This window comes from Vulpes vulpes, chromosome 12 (genome assembly GCF_048418805.1).
Source record: "Vulpes vulpes isolate BD-2025 chromosome 12, VulVul3, whole genome shotgun sequence".
In the NCBI taxonomy this organism is placed as follows: Eukaryota; Metazoa; Chordata; class Mammalia; order Carnivora; family Canidae; genus Vulpes; species Vulpes vulpes.
In genome coordinates, this window is record NC_132791.1 from 50961567 (window position 1) to 50979578 (window position 18012).

General features: G+C 48.5%; 1 protein-coding gene across 1 annotated transcript; it reads left to right on the forward strand.

Moving 5' to 3' along the window:
- Nucleotides 1-4697: 4697 nt before the first annotated feature.
- NEUROG1 (neurogenin 1) lies at nt 4698-5539 on the forward strand. The gene has a single exon (XM_025995026.2). The coding sequence runs from the start codon at nt 4758-4760 to the stop codon at nt 5499-5501; it is 744 nt and encodes a 247-aa protein (XP_025850811.1). The 5' UTR covers nt 4698-4757; the 3' UTR covers nt 5502-5539.
- Nucleotides 5540-18012: the final 12473 nt, after the last annotated feature.

Sequence of the window (18012 nt, forward strand, 5' to 3'; positions counted from 1 at the left end):
GCAGGACAGCCCCACTCATCCACCCAAGCCTCAGATGCACTTATGAAAAGCAAAGTGGGTAAGCACTAATGTCCAGGGAGGAGGTGTACTGCCCAAGAGCCAAAAGCAGGCAGGGGAAGGCTCAGATGCCTGCCCAGTCAGGTAACTAAGGCTCAGGCAGAGGAGTGGGACACATGCAGGAGAGAGCACAGAGCCACTGCTAGCTCACAAGGTACCTTTGGGGACATTTAAGTAGGACACCTCTCTGGGAAGATGCAATCCCACATCACGGTACATGGCTTGGCACATGGTAGAGAGGTTGGAATTTAGCCTCCACTTGCACTGGATGCTCTTGTGCAGTGAACCACTGGACCAACTGTGATAGCCCTGCTCAGAAAAAGCAAGAGGAGGGATCCCTGGGTGGCGCAGCGGTTTGGCGCCTGCCTTTGGCCCAGGGCGCGATCCTGGAGACCCGGGATCGAATCCCACGTCGGGCTCCCAGTGCATGGAACCTGCTTCTCTCTCTGCCTGTGTCTCTGCCTCTCTCTCTCTGTGTGACTATCATAAATAAATTTAAAAAAAAATTAAAAAAAAAAAAAGAAAAAGCAAGAGGAGAATGAGACAAAGAGGAAGAAAAAAGGCTACCATGGCCATTTGAAGCCCATCACAACTGTCTCCTACCTTCTTCCCACTGGGACCCCATAGAGGTCCCATCCAGACTGGCCGCCACAGTCATCCCCATAACCCCCTTCTATTTAAACTGTCTGTTCATATCCCATCCATCCTTCAAGGTCTTCTCAAGTCCTCCTCTTCCAGGAAACCTTTCTTGATGACCCCCTTCCCTTTGGGAGATGCACAATGCTCTCCAGGTCTGCCACCTCTATGGACCCTCAGTACTTCTCACAGCCACTGGCAGGTCACCCTTCTGTGACCACTTCTCCCCGGCTGGCCACATCTCCCCTGCTCCATGACTACAAGTCTGCCTGACTCGACACAGAGCATCTGGCACCGGGCAGCATGCAAGAAGTGCTCACTGTGTACTTACTGATTAACTGTGATGGAAAAATCTGGAATTGGGGCTAAAAGGACTCCTAAGTCTGGCACTAGTTTGACCACCAGCGATCCCTGGGATAACCAGGAGAAAAGACCCCTCAATCATCCACCTGCTTCCTAGGCATGAGGTACAGTGCGCAGATGAATAACCTCCAAGGGTTCTGCCAGTGGTGAACCCTAAGCTTACGAGGCTCCATGCCCATCACCCCCATCAGCCGGGTTTTCACCCCTGTTAACCCAGTATCTAGCACAGTGCTTGGCCCAGAATAGGCAAGCAATATGGTATATGGGTTGCCTCAGTCTCCATGCTTTGGCAATGGAGCATTTAACTTGGGGTTTTATGTAGCAAACCACAGACATCAAACCTAGCCAACCCAAGCAAAAGGGCCCTACTAAGAAAAGTCTTACTATGGGGTTTCTTGTGCAGTCAATAAAAAGACTAGAGAACCAGGCTTGGAATATAGGGGGGAATGGGGGACGGGTAGCAGAATCACAACTAAAGACAGGCCCACCAGAAGGCTAGGGCAGGATACCCACTGGCTCCTGGCCATACCTTTTACCACTGGCCACTAGCCCATCCAAGTTGTTTCCACAAAACATATATACTCTGAGCTGTCACTAGCTCAGAGCCTAAGTTCCAAGTGGGGCAACTGATCCCATTTAAGTCACATGGCCATACCCCAATTGCCAAGGATGCAGAGGGAGGAGCCCATACATTCAAATTCCTCCACAGGAAAGCTCTTCAGGTGTAAAGCAGCCAAGAAATGACACTCCAGTGACCCTGTTCCCCTAAACAGACAGATCCTCTCTCCCAAGAATTTAGAAAAGGAGCTAGTATGTTGGAGTAGTATGTTGAATAGTGGCTCCCCAAATGATGTGTCCACCAGAACCTCAGAATGTGAACGTATTTGGAATAAGGTTCTTTATGGCTGGAATTAAGGTAAGGATTTCAAGGCAAAATCGTCCTGGATTAGGGTGGGCCCTGAATCCAATGACGACGAGTGTCTTTATAAGCCCTAAATCCAGTGTCCCTTTAAGACAGAGAAGGAGGCAGCAGAGACTGAAGTGGTGCAGCTACAAATCAAAGAGGCCAAGGATTACCAGGAGCCCCCAGAAGCTAGGAGAGGCACAGAACACAATCTCCCTCGGAACCTCCAAAGAGTCAACCCTGCTGATGCCTTGATTTCAGACACCCAGCCTCCTGAAGAATAAAAGTCTGCTGTTTTAAGGCCCCTACTTTGTGGTGATTGAGTACCCCAGTCTCAGGAACATCATAGAGGCACCGAGCAATGTCAAATCAAGGCTGGTGGGAGTGCCCTGGAGCCTCACGGAAGCAGAGTGAGGACACCTCAGCTCCAGCAGACTCACAAATACCAGCACCTTTGTGTCCCTTGAAATGCCTATTACCAGCCAACAATTTCCCTTTCTTGCTTCACCAGATTAAATCCATTTTTTGTGACTTCTAACAAATCTAAAGCTCTTCTATATGAGCATGTACAGCCTTCTCTCCAGGTGGGGAGTAAAATGTAAGGCAGGGCAGAGGGGCAGGAGGAGCTGAGCAGAGTCCATGAAGCCAGAAGACCAGCACTGGACCACCAGCCAAGGCAGACCACCTGCCTCTAGACAACAGCACAGCAGAAAGGGGACAGTGTCTCCGGGAAGGACAGCTCTGAGGACAACAGGCCAGGGACCACACCTGAGGCCATCACCCAGATATGGGGAGGAGACTGAAACTTTGCTAAAAGGTGTTCATTTTGTTTTTTTAAGATTTTATTTATTTATTCATAGAGACACAGAGAGAGAAGGAGAGAAAGACAGACAGAGGGAGAAGCAGGCTCCACGCAGGGAGCCCGACGTGGGACTCGATTCTGGGTCTCCAGGATCACACCCCTGGCTGCAGGCGACGCCAAACCGCTGCGCCACTGGGGCTGCCCTGTTCATTTTGTTTTTAACCTCCCCGCTCCCATAATCTGGTGTTTTCCTTAGTGACTATTTCTCCCTAAGTACAAAGTTAGGGGTGTCTGGGTTCTACTGCTCCCAAGTGGGCCCTGGTGACCAGAGAAAAGTGACTGCTGACAGGCAGAGTGTAACCCTTCTGCTATAACAGGTGCATTCATATCACTGAGGGAGAGAAAGGAATAGGGGGGTGTGGCAGTGGCTCCACTGGGTGCTTGCTACCGTCTCTCCTGGGCCAGGAAAGCCAGGTCTACTTGGGTAGGGGGTGCTCACACTCCAGGGAGCCTCAGAGGCCGCCTGCCCGTCCAGAGAGGCAGAGTCAGGGGGCGGGGCTCTCGGAGTGGGGCGGGGGGGCGGGGATTCGCATGGTTCTGTTATTTTATTATTTTTTTTTTAATTTTTTTTATTTATTTATGATAGTCACAGAGAGAGAGAGAGAGGCAGAGACACAGGCGGAGGGAGAAGCAGGCTCCATGCACCGGGAGCCTGATGTGGGATTCGATCCCGGGTCTCCAGGATCGCGCCCTGGGCCAAAGGCAGGCGCCAAACCGCTGCGCCACCCAGGGATCCCTGGTTCTGTTATTTTAAAAGTCACTGGAAAGTGTTGGGGTAGGAAGGCTGAGGGACTAGTGAGACGCTAGGGGTGTTCGGCCAAAATTGCACTCAACTTGAAAAACCATCTATTCCTTTACTTTCCAAACTTCTCTTCCACCTCCTCCATCCTCCGCCCCTAGGTGAGGAGTCGAAGAGGCATTGCCCTGTTTCTTCAATCCGGAAGGAACAGAAGCACGTATCTCTGCCCTCTGCTCCATGACCCTCACTCGCCCCCCCTCCGTCGTTGGGTGGGGGTTTTCCCGCAGTTCTGAGGGCGCTGCCTCTCCCCACCATTTGTCGGGCGCTGCCGTACAAAAGCGCCGTGCCAACTGTCCCTCGAACATCATTTCACATCATCCTCAACAGGACAGACTTGTGCCCCATTTACAGATGGGGAAAGTGAGGTCAAATCACTGGCCCGAAGTCACAGGGCCAGTGAGCAGCGGGAGAGAGGAAGCGAACCCAGGCTTCCAGCCGGCTCCGGGCTTCCGCAACTTGCTGCGCGGGCCGCACTCTCCAGCCCTCGCCCCGCCTCCTCATCCCACCCCGGCGAGGGGCGCCGGGCCCGCCCCCAGAGGAGCGTGCCTCGGCCGCTAATCGCCGGACGCCCCCGCCTCCGCCGCACCGCCCGGAGACGCCCCCGCCGGCTTAGCCGGGAGCCGGCTCCCGGGGCCCCGCGCCGCCGCCGCCGATTGGCCCGCGGTAATTACGGGCACGCTCCGGGAGGGGGGAGGGGCCGGGCGGCCCCCCGCGAGCATAAATTATGCAAATACCCGGGCGCCGCACGGGGCCGACCTGCCGCCTCGCTGCATTCACGGGGGCTGCCGCGGGGGCGGAGGTGGCAAGGGAGGGGGGCGCCCATTGTTGGGGCGGGTACTTAAGGGGTCCTGAGGCCGGTCGTGTGCCACACTCGGTGCTCACACGAGCTGATCTGCTCGCCGGCGAGATCACTCGGGAGACCGGCCAGGAGCGTGGCCCCTGCAGACGAGGCGAGGAGGCGAAGCCAAGCTCCAGGTGCGCCCCCGCGCCTTTCCAGGCCTTCGCGCCCGCAGCAGCCACAGGGTAGGCCCGGGCCATTTGTAACGTAAGTGCGCCCCGGCGACCCTGCCCTCAAGCCCGGGCTCCAGTGCTCCAGGCGCGCCCTCACCTGCCCGTCGGTCCTGCGCCGCGCAACGATGCCAGCCCCCCTGGAGACCTGCCTCTCGGACCTCGACTGCGCCAGCAGCAGCAGCAGCAGCAGCAGCAGCGACCTATCCGGCTTCCTCACCGACGAGGAGGACTGTGCCCGGCTCCAAACACCAGCTCCTGCGTCGGGGACGCCCGTGCCAGTCCGCAGGGCCGTGCCCGGGGTTCCTGCAGCGCCCGATACTCCCCGGGCGCAGGACGACGAGCAGGAGCGGCGGCGGCGCCGGGGCCGGGCGCGTGTGCGCTCCGAGGCGCTGCTGCATTCGCTGCGCAGGAGCCGGCGCGTCAAGGCCAATGACCGCGAGCGCAACCGCATGCACAACTTGAACGCGGCGCTGGACGCGCTGCGCAGCGTCCTGCCCTCCTTCCCCGACGACACCAAGCTCACCAAGATCGAGACGCTGCGCTTCGCCTATAACTACATCTGGGCTCTGGCGGAGACTCTGCGCCTCGCCGACCAGGGACTGCCCGGGGGCGGTGCCCGGGAGCGCCTCCTGCCGCCGCACTGCGCCCCCTGCCTGCCGGGGCCCCCGAGCCCTTCCAGCGACGCCGAGTCCTGGGGCTCCGGGGCCGCCGCCTCCCCTTGCGCCACCGCCGCCTCGCCACTGTCTGACCCCAGTAGCCCCGCCGCCTCGGAAGACTTCGCCTACGGCCCAGGCGACCCCCTTTTCTCCTTCCCCGGCCTGCCCAAAGACTTGCTCCACACGACGCCCTGTTTCATCCCGTACCACTAGGCCCCTTAGGGACACCGTTATCTTCCCCCGCCCTCAGGCAACAGGCAGTAGATGGAGCCCCAACCCGGCGGAGGGAGGGAGCAGGAGCTTTCAAGGGGTGGGAGATACCTGAGCCGCTTGTTAGGTCGCTGCACCCTCGCCGAGGCTGCCCCCTGGTCTGTTTCTCCAGCCCTCAGCCCACGGCCCCTCCTGCCCGCCCTTAGACGGCCTTTCCTTTTGCACTTTCTGAACTTCACAAAACCTCCTTTGTGGCTGGCTCAGAGCTGACCCCAGCCACCACTTCAGTGTGATTTAGAAAAGGGACAGATCAGCCCCTGAAGACGAGGTGAAAAGTCAATTTTACAATTTGTAGAACTCTAATGAAGAAAAACGAGCATGAAAATTCGGTTTGAGCCGGCTGACAATACAATGAAAAGGCTTAAAAAGGAGAGACAAGGAGTGGGCTTCATGCATTATGGATCCCGACCCCCACCACTGCAGGCTTGCTCTAGGAAGAACCCAGAGACTTGAGACTTGCGTAGCTATTCAGGCACCGACTGGGCTGGAAAGTACTTTAATTTATTCAAGATACTTCTTTCATATGAAAATGTATTTTTGTATATAAAGATTTTATTCTATTATTATGAGCTATCAAAGTTTACATTTTTGTACTGCAGATGTTTCGTGTAAATAAAAACTAAGTAAAAAAAAAAAAATAAGTCACCAAGTTTCTCGCCTAATGTTGATGTCTCACTGAGGCTTTTTTCCCTTTCCCTGGCGACTCAACCACCAAAGTGAAACACTATCCTTACCCACCTCCAAACCTTCCAGTCCCTTTTCAAAAACAATTTAAAAAAATAAAACGCACCCGATTTCCACCAGGGAACGGGATAGACAGACCAGGGCATTTGGGATTCATCATTTCCTTTCACCTTATAAACACAAGGGAGATCTTTCAAGCTCCCCATAAGCCAATTAAGACTTTTTAGTGGGGAATTAGCCCGGATACGCAGCTACCTGTAGAGGTAGGGGCGGTAGGAGACTCTTTCTTTTGAGGAACTCCACATCAGCTGGCTCTGTGTTTCAAAGAGAGGGGATTAAAAAGATCAATACAGTGTGACCAGTGGCTAGGAAGTCCCAGTGACAGGTGGGCCCAGCCTGGGCAAGCAGAAGGGTCCACTCTTCTAACAGCCTATTTAGAGGGAGAAATTGATTTGTAAACAATGCCTCCAAATTGTTGTCCATTGAGGCTAAGATCACCCTGGCTGTGAGGTGTGGAATGAATTAGGCTGGTGTGGCATCCCTAGATGGGATGTGCACCTGCCTAAAATTGTGAGTTAGGGTGCCTGCGCGTGCGCGCGCACGCGCGCGCACACACACACACACACCCCATATATACACCCCCACACACACATGCTGTGCCCACAGTGAGGCGGGGGCAGGGGCGGTGGGTGGTGAATAGGGAGACATTCGGTGGGCTCCGTCCTGGCTTGCTCAGCCAGTCTTCAAGGGCAACAGCCAAAGCTTTCATTTGCTGCCAGAGAAATCAGCCGCCCAAACTCAGTGGGGAATTTTCTGACTGCAGTGTGTTTGTTGTCTGACAAGTAGCTAACAGCATTGGCCACTAGCAGCTTTTGTTTTAAATTTCAGAATGCGGATGATTAAAAAGATGCTTCCTAAAATGCTTTGCTGTTTCCCCAGCTCACAAGTTACCACACATGAGGCCAATTTTTTACCCCCACTGGGTTACTCCTTTCCATGAACTTAATTATTTAGAAGCAGGAGTTCAGGAAAATAGTATACTCTCATGTTAAAGAAATCATATCTGTTTAGGAGGTACATAGAAACAGAGGGTCAAAAGTAAAGCCAGTAATAGCATTTTCCCCGTGCAAGAGTTTTCCCTCCTCAGGACGTATGTCCTGATGACTTGGATCCACAGACTCATAAGCCACATCTCCAGCAGGCGTCACTAAGCCCAGCCACCAGCCAGGAGCCCTCTTTCAGATAAAAAGGCTCCTTTACAGAAGGTTCTGGAAAGTTGGATGCCTTCTCTAACTGCCCTCAGAGCAGACAAAGGATCCTCCAAGAAAAGCTTCAGAAGTTGTGAGGGCTGAGAATGGAGTTGTTTCTGCTAAAAGCTCTAAGGAAGAAGTTGTGTCTCTTGAATGACCCTGCCTGGGGCCCCACTCTATTGTCTGTTTCAGAATTAATTCACTCTACTAGCTTTGCATTTTCCTATAGCAAAAGACACAAATGGTCTGCATCAGATTTTCTGCTTTCCTGTGCATAGGATGTTTGGAAGTAACTCCTTTCAGATCTGGACTGCAAGAAGGGCAGTTCCCCTATGGAGACTCTGCTCCGCCAGGGTGTTGGTACACATATCTGGACCAGAGGAAGAGAACAGCTAATTATGTTTATCATTGTCCAAAATCCTTGGGAAAACGAGCAGCCAGCAAACATCCCGAAATCCCCCAGGCAACCTGGAGCTCACAGCTGCAATAGAACCTTTGTGTCCTAAAATGGTACACAGCAGCACCAAAATCAGAAAACATCACTACCCCCAATACTGCAGAAGAGCAAACCATATTCTCAACTTGGTTGCCAAAATAGGCTCATAACTTATGTTGCAGGTTCCAGAACACCTTCCATCTAAAGAAACATGTTTTGCAACATCAGTTGCTTCGGGGGGGGGGGGGGGGCATCTCCACCCCTACCAGTTAATACGAAAAAAGACCGTTCTTCCAAGGAAGAAAGTGTATATATACAGTCCTTGGAGCTCTCAAATAAGAGAAAAGGAGGTGGCTTAAAATGCTTATTCCTAGCTCAGGGGCCTCTTTCTTCCTGCAGCAAGCTCTCATTCATCCACTGGCATCTGTGAAGGCAGGCTGGAGGTTACTAAAATATTGTACTCAATTATGGAGCATAGAACTCCCTGCTGACAGCCATGATTCACTTCTTCAACAGAATCTTCCACCACCGAGGAATCAGCAGGCACCTAGAAAGGCATATTTGTTCTCTACCTTGATCTCTCTATTTGTTTCTGTCCTGGTGTAATGTGTATTTGTACACACACTGCTTCCAAGCCTTTGGGAAACCAGGCCAGGAAAGACTGGGATGCACAGGAAATAAAGGATTTCCCTCTTAGCTTTAATCACTCTTTGTCAAGCCCCTGCTGTGTGTTGAGCACCATTCTAGGCACTGTGGGGGCCAAGACACCTCAAAAAGAGGCTCACCGGAAGGAGCTTAGAGTCTCACAGGGAAAGACAAATCAAATTCCTGAGAGATGGTGGTAAATGCTGAAGAGAAGAATATACAATCAAGTAAAATAAGGGGAATATGGAATGCCAGGGTCCAAGGGAGTTTGCTCTTTTTAAAAAAATGGTTAGGAGGGCGCCTGGGTGGTTCAGTCAGTTAAGCATCCAATTCTTGATCTCAGCTTCAGTCTCAATCTCAGGGTCATGAGTTCAAGCCCCATATCGGGCTCCACACTGGGCATAGAGACTGCTTAAAAATTAAAAGAACATAAAAAACAAAGAAAAGATGGTCAGGGAAGGGCTTTTAATGAGATGACATCTGTGCAAGGCTCAGGTGAGAGAGGAATGGAGCAAACCATAGCATTAATCAGAGGGAAATGTCTCCAGGAGAAAACACCATGAGGAGAAAGCCCTGGCCATGCACAGTGCAGAGAGGGACAATGAAGAAGCTGATGTGACAGGCACAGAAGGCATAATGGGGGGTGGGGGGTGGGGCGGGGGCAAGGATGGAGACAGACAGGAGGCAGTGCAAATCATAATTTTTGTTCCCCCAAGGTAATTGAAAGGTTGAAAGCAGAGGAGTGATGTAAGTTGACTTACATTTTTTAAAGCCACGCTGGTTGTTACAGGGATTGCCAGGCTTCAGGGACCAGGACAGAAACAGGGAACCCAACTAAGCCTCTGTACATTCATCCTGAAAAGGGGCTTGCAGTGGTAGAAGGGGTGAAGAGTGGCCAGAACCAGGACGACTTCTGGAGTAGCCAACAACAGGATTTGTTTTAGGTTATGAAAGGAAGAAATCAAGGAGGTCTTCATGGACTTGGGTCAGGAGCCATGAACACACAGAACCTATCCCTAAAAGCCCTTTACAAGTGGTTAATTTTGTGGAAACTACTCATTTAGCACCCAAAGCAAAGATGGAAACATGAGTTGCAGTGTCCATAAGGTTATAGACAGATGGTTGCTCAGAAGAACCATAACTTTTTCTGGGTTCAGAGCCTAAAAATAATGCCTCAGAGAAAACTCACAATGGGGTAAGGGAGAGGGACTCCTGATGACATGGACAACGTCCTCAATGTCATCATCATCGTACACATCACCATCCCAGCTAACACTCACACAGCGCTTTTTCTGTGTTTCAGGTATTTTCTAAACACATGACACATGTTCCATTTAATTCTCACAACTCGGGAGATCAATAATAGCATGATCTCCATTATACAGATGAGGGAACTCTAGGCACAGAGAAGTCAAATAACTTTCCTGGGACGACGGAGCTAGTAAGTAGTTGTGAAGCTAGGGTTTGAACCCTGGCAATCTGGCTCCAGCGAATCTGCTGCTTTGTTAGGTTGTCTCTGAAGGAACGCAAATGAAAACATCATGGGCCACAAGCTTTCTGAGGCCCAGAATGATCCAGGGGTAAGCTTAACCAAGCTACAGTTGGGGCTGCACCTGCCATATAAGGCCTTTGACTGAATGAGGAAAAGTGCTGCTCCTCCCAACCCTCCTGGTGCCAGGCCTGTGCCAGGGTGCAGAGTGGGGTACAGAGTCTCCTTCGCCCCTCTCGTGGGGGATGTGCACAAGGCACAATCCATACGAGCTTATCTAGTAGCCCTAGAGGCAAGGATGGGCACCTGAATGCGCCTTTTCCTGACTTAAGTAGAGACTGTGTGTGTGTGCGAGGTGTTTTCTGGCAAGGACCTGGGGTATCACTGCTTCAGTTTCCAAAACCAGCAGAGCATAGAACCTCCTGTGAAGAATCAGTTTTTTCCTCATTTATATCTGGCTAGAAAGTCCCTTTACATCTCACCAAGGCCTAGCCTTCCTTTAGAAAATATTTCTAGGATTGCTCCAACGTAGGCCAAACAGGGAATCCAGGCTTCAGAGTTCTACACCAAAGAGCATAATGGTGAAGACTAGAGCCTGGAAGGTGCTCCTGCCAACTTGTACCAATTGCCTGTATGATCCATAAGCCAAAGTCCACGGTATTCATAACTTTAGGAGCTGTCACTTCCTGGGGACAGTTCAGAACAAACAGCTCTAGCCCTGAGCTTACCTACTGCCTACAGGCTGGTGTCTGGGAGCCAGGCAACCCTCGAGGCAGGATGCAAAAATTGGATGTTGGGGTTTCACATGGCTGAGCTTATGCCTTCCTTTCTGGAAGCAATTAGACACCAGTCCTGGTTGAAGTCATTCTCTTGTTCAGGCAAAGACCACTGTGCCATTGACCAACACATCTTTTTCCAGCCTCGAGAATGATGGACAATGTGTACCCAGCTTATGCCAAGGTGGTATCAAGTCATTGAGATACAAGCAAAAGGGTACCACTTCTTTGTCACCTCAGATTTGATCTTTGCTCTACCTAAAGAATGTCACTTAGCCCTTGATAATATACTATTTGGTTCTATTAGGATAAACTCATGGGGAGCCTGGGTGGCTCAGTCAGTTAAGCGGCCATCTCTTGATTTCAGCCCAGGTCATGATCTCACAGTCCTGGGGCCCAGCCCAGCATTGAGCTTGGTGCTCAATGGGGAGTCTGCTTGAGGATTCTCTCTCTCCCTCTCCTTCTGCTTCTCTCTCCACTTTTGTTCTCATTCTCTCTCTCTCTCTCTAATGAATAAATAAATCATTTACTATATGACTCAGCAACCCCACACCTAGATATTGACCTAAGAGAAATGAAACCACATGCTTACACAAACAGCTTTATGCAAATGTTTATATTAACTTTATATTCTCCAAAAACTAAAAAGAGCCCAGGTGGCCATCAACAGGAAAATGGATAAAGAAACTATTGCTTATCCAACTGAAAGTAGTTAATGGATATATGCTAGAGAATATAAATGAATCGCAGGAAAAAAGGGGGAAAAAAGCCAAACTTAAAGGCTTATATTGGGATGTCTAGGTGGCTCAGATGGCTGAGCATCTGACTCTTGGTTTCTGCTCAGGTCATGACCTCGGACTGTGAGATCCAGCCTGATGTCAGGCTCTGTTCTCAGTGGGAAAGCTGCTTTATATTCTCTCTCTCCCTCTCCCTCTGCTCCTCCCCCTGCTCTCTCACCCTCCCAAATAAATAAATCTTTTTTTAAAAAATAAAGGCTACAAAAAATTTTTTTAAAATAATAAAGGCTAAATATTTTATTATTCCATTTATATGCATTCAGAAAAAAAGAAAAAGGGTAGGAGTAAAAATTAGATTAGGATTTCCAGGGGCAAGTGGGGAAGATTAAATAGAAATAGAGCAAGAGAGTTCTTTGAAGAGTGTTGGAAACATTCTGTATCATGATTCTGATGACAGTTGCACAGTTTGTCAATACTCATACAACTGTACAACTTCAAAAGGAAAATTTTATATTATGCAAATTATATCTCAATAAGACTGACAAAAAATGATCAGGGAATGTGGTGGAGTTCCCAAAACTGTCACCTGGATATGATGCAACCCAATTTCAGCTACGAGGCCAATGACAATACCCCTTAAAGTCCTTTAGGGGTTTCCAGCACCAGTCCCTGGTGAGATATGTACAGAAATGGAAAAGGGGATATTTAGTAACATTTATATAAACTTAAGCCTATTATATCTAATAGTAAAATACTTCAGGCTTCTGTTTTGTAGGTCTTTGGGAAGTTGCTCCCTTCATTGTTCTAGTAATTCCTTTTAATTTTTTTTCACAAAAACTCTGATCTGAAATGGATCGAAAATGTTTTTTTAAAAAAAAAGAGGAAGAAAAGAAAGAAAAGAAAATGGGCCCTTTACCACTTATAGTTTGAGAAGCTCTGCCCTAAGGAAGCGTAAAGTAACTTGGAAGACTGCGTGTCAGAATGATTGCATGAAGCAGAGCCATCTGGCCACCTAGAATGCTCCTCTTGGACCATTAAGTGAATGAGAAATAAACTTTGTTCTTTAAGGGGTCCCCGGGTGGCTCAGTCAGTTAAGCATCTGCCTTCAGCTCAGGCCATGATCCCGGCATCCTGGGATGGAGCCCCACATCGGGCTTCCTGCTCAATGGGAAGTTTGCTTCTCCCTTGCCCTCTGCCTGCTGCTCCCCCTGCTTGTGCTCTAGCTTTCTCTTTGTCAAATAAATAAATAAAATCTTTAACAAACAAACAAACAAAAAACCTGTGTTCTTTAAGCCGCGATATCATTGTGTGTCTCTGGGATCACCACAAGGGTATATACTACCTACGGACTCCCAGCTAATGCCTTAGTCCCACAAAAAACTAGAAACAAAATATACGGGAAAGCACAGGCTCAAAATATATGGGAAAGCAAACAAGATGAGTCTTAGTTTTCCCACCACAGAAAGTCCCCACAGAAGTGAGGAGGTAAGAGCTGAAGTCCTCACATCTTCGGCAGGGTATAGGCGGGCTGACAGCAAAGATGTGGAACCATTCTAACACCCTGCAAGTGCGCAGCAGGACTTGGCTTTCCCAGGCTCGGTGGTGGGAGGGGCAGGGCTCCTAGGACCACAGAGGCACCTGAACAACCACAGCTGCCCCAGAGGGATGGCTCTCGGGCCTCCCCCTTACCGGGCCAACATACTGGGAATGGGTACTTCTGACCATTATTGAGGGTGCTCGGGCAATGTAACTTGTCAACTCCTAATTCCAGTACTGCCAAATCCTAATTGTTCTCCTCATGTTGCCTCAGTCTTGTCATCTGTAAAATGGAGACTAAGCACATTATTACCCATCTCTGTCATAGAATTTTTCAAGGTTTCAGTGAGAAGTCATTCACATAAAGAGCTAAAACTGTGCCTGGCTCATTAAAGGAGCTTGATAAATGTTAGCTATTGACTGATTTAGCTGCAAGCCAATTATCCTTTGTAATGAGATGATCTCTTTCTTTGGTCACCAGATGGTCCCTGTGGTGCTTGAAGGCTGTAGGCCTTAGATACAAACCTGACTAGTGTAACTTGATTCTAATGCAGCAATTTGAGTCTAGGGGCCAATGCTATACTTCAAATGTAAAACTGTGATTAGAGTACTTAGGAGGGATATTAAATTATACCTAGTGATGGTCTGGTTGAAGCCAGACGCAAATCTCACAGCCTTTAAGACCTCTTCATATTGAGCATGAGTACAGTGCCTTCCAGTTTACAAAGCAATTTCACATCCATCATCTGATATTAGCCTCACGATGTCCAGTGAGGTAGAAGGGATTATTGTATCTATTGCACAGATGAGACAAGGGGCTCAGAGGTTAAGTGGTTCACCCAAGGTCACAGGGTTAATGAGAGGAGAAGGTGGGGCTCAGAGCCGCATCTGGTTCTGGGCCCATTTCTTTTTCCCAGATACTTTTCTGCCTCTGTAGGCCTGCTTCACCTGACCCAGGGCACACCTCCACTTCACAGTCATTTCTACACCATGAATTGTAACCAAGCAAAAGACGAATAATAAAGGTGACATGATTAGGTTGAACTACATAAAATTGCTGATATTTGAACTACAGAAATGACAATTGCATATGGTTCAACCTAATAGCTAACACTTACTTGGATACTTGCCACTAAGGCAAGCACTTTACAATTGCATTGTGGCTTATCTACTCACAAAAGTTCTATGACCTCCACTTTAGAGATGAGGATTCTGAGACCAAGGTTGCAAAACTAATGAGTGATGGGGGCAGGATTTAAATGCAGGCATCTGGGCCCAGAGCACAAGGACCTAACCTCTGTATTGCTCTACCATTTATTTCCCTAGCAGGAGGACATAAGCCACTAATGAAAGAAACCAGGGTTATTTGACTATGCAGTGCTGCATGCAACACTTGCTATTCACTCATTCATTTGTTCAATAAATTTGAGGACCTACTATGGTTCTTGTTGTAAGACAGTTCTCCATGAGTCTCAAAGCATTTTGAAACATCTGGTGAGAAGAGGCAGTGGCTACTCTTTTTTCCAGGTTATCTTTTCAAAAATATTTGTATATCAAACAGCTTTGGAAGATAGAGTTTGTGTCTCCCTCTGGGGCAAAGGGCAGACAGACTGTCCAGGATAAGAGAATCAGGTTCCCAAAGCTCAGGGTTCCTTTTCTGTAATCCATCGTGTGTGCAGGTGTGAGCTGACCTTCTTTGTTCTTTGCATCACCGATTGGATATCAGGGCTTGGGGAGCCATCATAAAGATGCTAATACTCCAGTTACTGCTACTGCTGTGAGTGAGAAACTATCCTTTGTTTCTGACCCATGAGTTTCGTATCTTCTACCAGCATGAAACTGGGGCAGGCTAACTTGTTAACTTGCATAGGACATAATCAAACTCAGAGTTCTTGATGGTACTATGCAAGTGCTGGCCAAATGAATGAATGCATGTAATGAGCCCTCCTTTTGTACGGGAACTGTGTCTTACATATTCTAATAACAGGGACATCTGGGTGGCTCAGCGGTTGAGCATCTGCCTTTGGCTCGGGGTATGATCCCGGAGTCCCGGGATCGAGTCCCATATCGGGCTCCTTGCATGCAGCCTGCTTCTCTTGTCTCTGCCTCTCACTGTGTCTCTCATGAATAAGTAAATAAAATCTTAAAAAAATATATTCTAATAACATTTATCAGGAGCCATGGCTGCCACTCCCAGAGAGAAAATGCTGCAAGCAAATAGCCAGGAGTGTGGGTCCATTCTCCCTGGGCTCACCACTGGTCTCCAAAAGAGCCACATCGACACCAGTATTCACTAAGAGTTAACTGTGTATCTGGCTCCAATTTTTTGAATGCTACAGTGTCTCCCTAGAAACTCTTTGTAAGTGTTTGAAGAAGGAAGGTTTACTCAGCTATTCAACAAATACTTATTGAGTACCTACTATGTGCCTGGCTCTATTCTAGGATTTGGGAATATGAGTCAGACAGGATTTCTGCTCTCATCAGGTTCACTGACTGATGGGAGAGACAGTCAACACACAAAGCACCAGATAGTGACAAAAAGTTCTGCAAAGACTTAAAGAGGAAAATGTGCTAATTGAGTGAGTGGAAACCACTTTAACAGTGGTGGTCTGGGGAGGCTGTTTAGAAGAAGGAACCTCTCAGCTGATTGCTGAGTGATGAGAATCAGCCCTCTTCAGATCAGGGGGATGAGCCCTCCAAGCAGGGGCAATAAGATTGATGTGCTCCCAGGTCAGTGATGGGACCAGTATGGATGGAGTTCTGCCAAACAGGGAGGTAGTAGAGACTACATCAGAAAGAGAGACCAGATCCTGTGGGTCCTAATGAAGCTCCGAGGATGTTTCCTGTCAAAATGCCAGTGGTCATGACTGAACATTTTCAACCAGAACCCATCAGCCACAATGGCCAGGATTGTCACACTGAAGAAGATGCTCGATCCTGGACCATGAAGTACTTTTGCCTCAGCATCTCTGTCTATAAGGTGATCACTTGCTGGAGAAAAACAAAAACAAAAAATAAAACCAAAAAACCCAAATAACTTAGGTAGCACAAATCTCCAGAAAATGGGTATTTTTAAAAAGATTTTGTTTATTCATGAGAGACACACAGAGAGAGAGGCAGAGACACAGGCAGAGAGAGAAGCAGGCTCCATGCAAGGAACCCAATGTGGGACTCAAACCCAGGACCCCGGGATCATGAGCTGAGCCAAAGGCAGATGCTCAACCACTGAGCTACCTCGGTGTCCCAAGCCTGGAGTTTTTAAAGGAAGGGTAAGGGTTGGGTTAGAAGATTTGGGGGACCCTTGCAAATGTCAAAGCACCTCCCAGAGCCACCTTTTCTAATGCAGTTAAAGGAAATTTTTATTTATCGAGTTCCTTTTTTTTCTTATTCATGAGACACACACACACACACACACACACACAGAAGCAGAGACACAGGCAGAGGGAGAAGCAGGCTCCACGCAGGGAGCTGGACATGGGACTCGATCCTGGGTCTCCAGGATCACACCCTGGGCTGAAGGCGGTGCTAAACCACTGAGCCACCCAGGCTGCCCCAAGGAAATATTTTTCAAAAGTCAACACTCGGTGGCCAAAGTTGCAAATAATCCATCGATAACAACCACCACCACAGCAAACTTCTAAATACTCAAACCCAGGGCAACTCAGTAAACAGAGCAGGATGGTGCCATAGAAATGGCTGTTAATACTGTGTAGGCACATAAAGCTTAAATATGATGTTAATGGGAAATAGACCACAAACTTCACACATCCATTGACCAAAATGGTGCAAAAACTAGCTATGGGTAAAAAAATCAAGATGGGAGGAATTAGAACTGTCGAAAGAAGTTCACAAGTGGTGAGAAGGTAAAGTTACAAATTTTATAAGGTTGCTTACTCAATTAAAAATTATGAATGAAAACTGATTTCCAAACTGGAAGGCAAGTTTTGAGGAAAACAGGTTTTCCAGAACTATCAAGACTTAAAATTATTTCTAGAAGCCAAATGATTACTTTGGCCAAGTGATTCACTTGCATGGATACTACAAGATTTAATAGTAATAAAAATGCACACCATTAGCTTTTAAATGTCCTTAGGCATTTACGGCTCTCAGCTACAGGCAGCAGTTTTAATAAGTCGCCCTGTCCAGATTCCCCTAATGATATGCTTTCTACATAAAAAAGGGCTTGTGAAACCTAATTCCTCTGACAGAAGCGAGCTCCGGGCTCTGAAGCAGTGAAGATTTCAGATTTCCGCTGGGTCTCCTTGCACCTGCCATTGCGAGGCACGAGGTTTTGTGTGCAGAAGCCTCCAGGGGTTGAAATTTAGTCCTGTCCATGTAGCAGGAAGGTCAGCCGAAGTCACTGGGTCCCAAGACACTGGACTTCAATCTCCGACCAAAAACAAAACATCAAAACACTTCTATTCACCGGGACGTGCTTAGCAGCGCGCTGGCATTCACAAATGTAACGCAGCACCGCGCAGCTCAGGGAAGGGGCTTTGCTTAGAAATTCGATTGTTCTTTGGAGATCTGACAACCTCTATCAGATCTGTGTCAGCCCGGCTCCAGCAAACACTCCAGAGAAAGCCAGCCTCCTCCAGGCTGGGCCTTGGTTGCCACCTGATACTTGAATGAAGAGCAGAGCCAGCAAAATCCAAACTCCTTTCGGGACGTCTGTTTCTATGGGAAATGGTTTTGATTTTCTCAAAAAAACCATCAAAGTGGAAGAAAATTAATTTTTGATTGGCTTTTAAAGACTGATGTTACATACCACTAATCAAAGCAGAAGCCTTTTACCAGGAGGAAAATCCTTACCCCATTTACCTGTATATTTCTTAGTACTTTCCCATCTGGGCAGTTCCCTTACATTATATTATCGCTATTATTTGTTATAAAGACAGTAA